This window comes from Pocillopora verrucosa, chromosome 1 (genome assembly GCF_036669915.1).
Source record: "Pocillopora verrucosa isolate sample1 chromosome 1, ASM3666991v2, whole genome shotgun sequence".
Lineage (NCBI taxonomy): Eukaryota > Metazoa > Cnidaria > Anthozoa > Scleractinia > Pocilloporidae > Pocillopora > Pocillopora verrucosa.
Genome location: NC_089312.1, coordinates 22,397,676 through 22,405,179, shown reverse-complemented (window position 1 = coordinate 22,405,179; position 7,504 = coordinate 22,397,676). Strand labels below are relative to the sequence as shown.

General features: G+C 46.1%; 1 protein-coding gene across 1 annotated transcript; it reads right to left on the bottom strand.

Annotated features, from left to right (window-relative positions):
* Positions 1-803: 803 nt before the first annotated feature.
* Positions 804-6,512, bottom strand: LOC131773456 (uncharacterized). The gene has a single exon (XM_059089429.2). The coding sequence runs from the start codon at positions 6,447-6,449 to the stop codon at positions 1,191-1,193; it is 5,259 nt and encodes a 1,752-aa protein (XP_058945412.2). The 5' UTR covers positions 6,450-6,512; the 3' UTR covers positions 804-1,190.
* Between the last annotated feature and the right edge of the window lie 992 nt (positions 6,513-7,504).

Below are 7,504 nucleotides of genomic sequence, written 5' to 3'. Positions count from 1 at the left end.
CTTAAACCTTTCACTCCCAAGATCTCATTAGTAATTCTCCTTACTGCATGCCCCACAATTCTTATATATTAGTTCGGAGATTTTGATATTGGATCAAGTAATAATCGCCTAATTGATATTTTTGTTTATTCTCATCACTTGTTTGCTCCATATTGTATTGATATTGTCAGAAGAAGTTCTGTCTTGGTCACCTATGGGAGTTAAAGGGTTAAACACAGAGTTACTTTATACCACTGCGTGACCATTTCTGTTTCACTCATTCGTTCTAGAACATCTTTTTAAATCGTATCTGCGGTCATGTATATTTGATGGTCGTTTCTGTACATAAAAAGATTCTCTTATTCCGCATATAATGGAAGATAGTTTGGAACAGATTCCATAATAAAGGTTCAAAGGAAGAACCCCGTGTGCATCCCCTGGTTTCTTCCTTCCACGCACTTTGCATGCCTTGTAGTTTTACTTGGTTTCTTTTAAGCTTCTAAAAAAGATCGCATTTGATTTAAGAAAGTTACTGAATCATTAAAGCGGGACACAGCAAGTCAAATGCTGTGCTCATATGAGTGGATAGTTCAGTCATACTTTCCTTCCTATCAACAGTTGTTTTCTAATCCTCAACAAGCCTTATTAAAGTCGTCTCGGAACAATATTGTTTTCTGTACGCGGCCAGAGTGAATCCCTGGTTGCATAACTTTCTAGCAGAGCAATGACTCGCACACCTTGTCAACTGAGTTGAGAACAAGCTATAGGTTGATATTTTGTAAACTTTGTCCTGTTTACTAGGGATAGAACTCTGACGAACGAGACTCAATTAAACTGTTTTATTTCGCTCTCGTATTCGCTTATTTACATCAGGTGTGTAAAAAGCTACTCTGCAAAATTTGTAAGAAATCACTCTCTTATACGATATTTTCTACATTTTGATTGGTTGTTGCCGAGTAGTGATTTAAAAGGGTCATTCAAGGTTGCGTTGATTATGTAAACCATTCAATGTCCATAGTGTTCGCACTCATCATCTGACATGTATCACGCACGAATCAAAGTCTCCGACACACTCCCCCATGCAACATTGCGTGCAAGGGTGCATTCACCTAGGAGACTTAACGAATTCAACTAAACGAAAAAGTTCTCTATAAATCAAACGTTTCAATTAAGTTCACAATTTTGAAGTTCAGTGAAAAGGAAATTGTGATTCATTGTTCATCTTCAGCAAGGTCCTGGATTCGGGCTCTGGCAGCAACTGCAGCATCCCGTCTCGGCCTGAAAACTAGTGCGTTTGGGTTCAAATCTGCTGTGGGAGCGTCTGCATGTGTCTCACAAGCCTGGTCGCAGTTTAGCTCAAGAGGGTACAGGTGTTGAACAGGCCTGTCTAACATGCCGTTTGCTGTCTTGAGTTGAACTGCGCGGATGATTCCGTCCCTCCCGGGATAGGTTTTGTTTACTATCGCCAGTGGCCAACTCCCACGATTCTTGTTTTCGGTCTTTATAGTTACGACATCTCCAACATTTGGCTGAAATTTGGCCGCTTTGTGTGTCAGGTTGTGCCGCTCCCTTAAAGCTGTTAAATATTCTCTCTGCCACCGCCTCCAGAGATTGTTCTTGCAGTTCCTGAGGTATTTAGCGCGTTTGCGTAGGTCCACGTCTTTGATCCTCCCTGTTTTCTCTTCTGGCAGCTGACTCGTTCGCTGAAACAGGAATGTTGACGGTGTAAGTGTTGGTAGCTCGATATCATCTTCTACATAACTTAATGGACGTCGATTGATTTGTGTTTCCACGTCGAGCAGTACCTCGCTCAGCTCAGTCCAGGTAAGTACACCTCCCCCAATAACTTTGTACATGGCGGACTTTACGACTCCAATCAACCGCTCGAATTGACCTCCCCACCAAGGAGCCCGGCTTAAGTTAAATTTCCAGGTTATGTCGTAATCTTCAAGGAGACTTTGGAGGCGCTCATCTCCTCGCAATTGGCGAAGCCATTTCGCAGCCTTGATAAAGGTGCCTCCATTGTCTGAGTAGATAACGCGCGGTCTGCCGCGGCGAGCGATGAGGCGTTTAAGACAGGTAATAAAATTGCTTGTCTCTAGACTAGACAATAATTCTAGGTGCACGGCTCTGGACAGGCTACACGTGAAGATAACCAAGTAAGCTTTCTCCTCGCCCTTCTTGCGTTGTTTATACTTGATAGGACCAGCAAAATCCGTGCCAATAACTTCGAAGGCTGTTCCACCATCTGTACGGTCTGTAGGCAGTAGTCCAGGGGGTGGTACTGTTAAGGGTGAAGCTATGAAACGTTTACAGCCCCAACAAGCAGATCGCACAGACTTCACTAGCTGTCTCAGGGTTGGGATCCAGTACTGTTCACGAATCGCTGCCATGGTAAGGGCCACACCTCCATGTAAGGTTTCGACATGAATCCTCTGTACAAGCTTCCTCGTAAACACGGCGTCTGCTGGCAGGTACACTGGGTATTTTCCTTGAATTCTTCCATGACATTCGAGAATTCTATCTGCATTGGAAACGAGGTTGAGTTTCTGCCTGGTCTGTTCAAAGTGCGGTTTCTGTAAATCTTGAGACTGGACTCTTTCTATCCACCAGTTCTTGGTCTCTTGAATGTCTTCGCTAGTAAGAGGTCCCTTGCGCACCCTGTGAGTGGTGAACCGTCGCACCCAAGCTTGGATGCGAAGAGCTCGGCGTAAATCATGGCGTTCTAGGAGTTCGTCGAACACGTTCCGTTCTTGTTCAGGTTTCTCATTTGCTAGGCTTAGCACTTCTCGGATGACTTTTGCCTCTTCTTCTGAGGTTTCGGATTTCACGGTAACCGGGTTCTCTGGCCACATTTCAGGATTACGTAGCCACGCTGGGCCATTCCACCAAAGCTCTGCGTTGGTTACCTGGCCTCCTCGACTCGCCAGGTCCGCTGGGTTATCGGTAGTGGGCACGTGTCTCCACTGGATCTGTGGGTATTGTCTTATTTTTTGCACGCGGTTAGAGACGAACTGTCGGTACTGACCATTTCCTACAATCCAGTGGAGGGCGACGGTGCTGTCCAGCCAACCGTAGATCATGGGTTCGGGTAGTTCTTTTAGAGCGTTTCTTACGTTGATGACTAAATTGGTAGCCATGTGAGCGCTGACTAACTCCAACCTGGGGACGGTTAGTTCTCTCTTGGCTAATCTTGCTTTTGCTGCAACCAGGGTTTGAGTGATTCCATCTTCTTGGCGTACGACTGAATACACCACTGCTCCAACCCCATAAGTTGACGCATCCCCAAACACATGCAGCTCAGCGGAGATGACTGGTTGTTGATAAGGTGCTAAGGGTCTTCGAGTGGTTACTTCCGCCGGAAGTGACTGCTCCCACCTTTGCCAGCGTATTTTCAGATTCTCTGGGATAGGTGCGTCCCATGATACTTTGCAGTCGCACGCTTCTCGGTAGATTTGCTTCCCTTGCAGTGTAATGGGGGACGCTAAGCCAAGGGGGTCGTACACTTTCGCTAGTTTGGCCAGTACTTCACGTTTTGTCGGTGCACTACTCGCGCTTGGGAACTGCACGGCGATAGTATCTTCGAATTTGTCCCATTTTACGCCCAATAGCTTTGACTCACTTGGCTTGACTAGTAACTGTTGTTTTGCATAAGACCGATCTTCGCTTGATGTGGCTTGGGCGCTGTTTTTACGTAAAGTAGGCTGGGCAACTTCCTCTCCTTGTGCAGGTTGGGTGTCATCTTCCAGCTGTGCATGATTCGAGTGCCATTTGTGTAACTCAAATGTGGCATCCTTCATAATTTTTTGCGTCACCTCCTTTCGTGCTTTTGCTTGCTGTACGTCTTGACCGCCTGTCAACAGGTCGTCTACGTAGAAACTTCGGCGTAGCCGCTCTACCTCCTCCGGGTATTTCTCCGCCCAGGTATCAAGATGGCATTCAAGAACCCCACCTAGTAGAAAGGGTGAGGGGGCGAGCCCAAAGAGTACTCTCGTGAACCGGAATGTCTGCACTTCTGAGTCCGAATCTGTCTGCCAGTGAAAACGGAGGGCATCTCGTTCACTCTCGTGAATCCGGATTTGTAAGAAGGCTTTCTTAATGTCTCCCGCTAGGACAACTGGGTAGGCTCTCTGCTGAATTAGAACGTCCCATAGTTTGTTTTGCAGCGCAGGCCCTGGGTACAGACAGTCATTCAGTGATGGTGAATCGGGTGTCGCTCGGGCAGAGGCGTCATAAACGATCCGCATCTTTGTAGTTTCAGCGGACTTGCGAATCACGCTCTTGTGAGGGATGTAGAACTCTTTCTGTGGCTGTGAAACAGGGGGTGCCTTTTCGATAACGCCTTCTGCTAGCTGTTCTTGAATTATCGCGTCGTATTGAGCCGTCAGTTCCTCGCGTTGAAGTTTTCTACTGAGGTTCTTGAGTCGTTTTAAGCTACCTTCCTTGTTTGAGGGCAGTTCTGCGTGGTTAGCTTTCCATGGGAGCGTGGTCTCGTACCAGCCTTCTGGCGAGCGTGTTAGGCGTTCTTTAAACTCATCAAATACCATCGACTGGTCATGATCTGCTATATCACGCAATCCCAAGACGTCCAATCTGCACAGATCTTCGTAGTTGCTTTGACTTGTCTGGGTGAGAAGCATGGTGTTTTTGTCAAACTCCTTTCCCGGGGACATCAGAAACCATCCGAATTTGGTGAGTTCTGCGATAGGGTCATTCTCTTGTCCAATTCTTGGCTTTGTTTCCGTTTTAATTCTGGCGTACTCCCCACTGCCAAGCACCACGTGAACCGGAAGAGACGCTTTTGTGTCATCATCGTAAACATTTACGCCTTTCAAGTGTGGGTGCTTCTCAATTAGCGTGCGATAATTGGGGTTTTCAATAGACAACAACTCTCTCTGGTTCACTTTGGTAGCTTTGACGGACAGCGAAAATTGATGGTTGACAGATCTTAATTCGAGATCGTAGACTTCGAGTTTGGCAATTTTAGAGGACATCAGCATATCGATCGTTTTTGTCTGGACATCGGTTGGCTTTAAGCGAAGTAGTTCGATCAGCTTTGCCGACACGTACGAACTGCCGGCTCCAGAATCGATAAGCGCTCTGCATTTAATTCCGTTGACCTCTATGATGACTACTGGGAACAGACCCTCTCCAGTTTGGTTTGTTGTCAAAGCGACCCCATGTGCTGATGGCTGGTTAACTTGGCTTGTCGGGTTTGGTGTGTCACAAATCGACGTGTGGTGACGCTTATGGCAGCGTTGACAGGCTGATTTGCTCGGACAATAGAACGCGCGGTGGTTCCCAGACACACAATTGAAACATAAACGCTTATTTAGTAAAATTTGTCTGCGATCAGCGACATGTGTCACTCTTGTACATTCGATGGCTTTGTGATCTTCGCCGCAGTAAACGCAAGGCCAACAGCGGGGTTTACCATCGGCGTCCCGACGCGTGTGGTAAATTCTTGCTTGCTGGCGTACGTTCCGTTTTGTTGATTGCTGTTCTTGCTCACGCTCACGCTGGTTTATATCCATTGGATTTCTCCTGGTCCACAATCGAACTGCTTCTGAAAGTTTTGCAAAGTCCCAGCTTTCCCAGTCGGGGTCGGTCCGGACGAGATCTCCGCGGATCGCTGGCAATTTGTCTAGTGTCATAGACACCGCCCCATTGACTTGTTCCAGTTTGTTTAGTGTCTGCAGGGCTTGCACACAGTACGTTAGCTTTTCGCTAAATTCACCAATTTTTCTCGGGTTTGGGCTTGATATTGAGGGGAGATCCAGAATCTCTTTGATGTAAGCTTTGACGATTTCTGACTCCTTTCCGAACCTCTCGCTTAGGATACTCTTTGCCCGATTGTATCCCTCAGCCGTGAAGGGCAACGCCTCTATTGCTCTTTTCACTTTGACATCCAGTAGTTCTCGAAGGTAGGTAAATTTCGTGATCGGTTGAGCGCCCGTTTTATCGATTGCTTCTGTGAACTGTCCCCAAAATCGTGGCCAGTCCATATAGGTACCGTCAAACTTCGTTATCATCAGTTTAGGCAGCTTGGCTTGTATGTCGCTTGGCGTCGTCGTCGCTTGTTGGGGGTGTGGCTCAACTTGGATTTCTGCCTGCATCTCTATCTTCGCTTTGTGAAACTTAAGTTCTTCTTGCTTGACAATTGCTTCTGCTTCTCTTTTGCGGTCGTCGATCCACGTGCACATTTTATCCACTTCGCAATCCGCTTTTTCCAGTTGTGCGTCGATTCCGCTGCTCCACGCCTCGATGTCGGCAATTTTTTCTTTCGCACCTAGTTTTGTCGCTTCTACTTCTATCCGCATTCGATTTAGTTCTTTACTGAGGGACCGCAGGGTGGACAAATGTCTTTCGATCGCTTCTGACTTCCCTGTTTCTACGATGGTGTTCGTTTTACCAATGCTCATTTTAAGCTGTGTTACTTTGATATCTAGATTCGCTTCAGTCGCTTCCATCTCCGCAATCTTCGCACGGGCGGAAAATCAGGACTAAAATTATACTCACAACAGTTGTCCTTACTGTTATCCTTCAGAATTGTCGCGTTGCCGGAGGTGCCACGTTTTGTAAACTTTGTCCTGTTTACTAGGGATAGAACTCTGACGAACGAGACTCAATTAAACTGTTTCATTTCGCTCTCGTATTCGCTTATTTACATCAGGTGTGTAAAAAGCTACTCTGCAAAATTTGTAAGAAATCACTCTCTTATACGATATTTTCTACATTTTGATTGGTTGTTGCCGAGTAGTGATTTAAAAGGGTCATTCAAGGTTGCGTTGATTATGTAAACCATTCAATGTCCATAGTGTTCGCACTCATCATCTGACATGTATCACGCACGAATCAAAGTCTCCGACAGATAATTACAATGCCGGTACAATTTCAATTGTGTAATTGCCCCAAAATAAAGGAAAGCCATCTAAAATAAATGCGTCCACAGAGGAGAAAATGCGTGATACCCGGCCTGTAACATTATTATCCCGATGGAGATGCTGGATAATGTCTTTAAGAAGTGTGCGAATCGTCGTGCTTCACGTGCCTCCGGTAAACGAGGCCGCCCGCCATTACAACATATGCTAATATTGACTTCCTTCACATCGCTTTTATCATTTCTTTATGATTCGTTTCTTTTATTCTTGACCGGAAACGCTCGATTGCACTCTTTGTCAGACAAAGTTCCTCACCCTCCCCCCAACCCGATATTTCAAAACTCTCTACACCGACAGTTTATGCTAATTAAATATGTAGTTTCGTGATGGTCGAGCGGCAATCGTAGGCGCGCGCGAGTGCAAGAGAGGTCATCGAGGTCGCGGGTTCAAATCATGCTATAGGAGTTATTCTTAATCTGGCTTGGGGGCCGAATAACTTCTCCCCGAGTATGATTTGGAGCTGGCGGACAAGGAGTAACTCTCGAACTGGCTTGGGGGCCGAGTTACTCCTCCCTGCGAAATCTACAATTTCCTTTTGCTGTCTTTTCTATTTTCTCTTTTAATATCATCATTTTTTTCTTTCT

Excerpts from the sequence above, each read along its gene's own strand:
- LOC131773456 (XM_059089429.2), bottom strand. The coding sequence starts at position 6,449 with ATGGAAGCGACTGAAGCGAATCTAGATATCAAAGTAACACAGCTTAAA.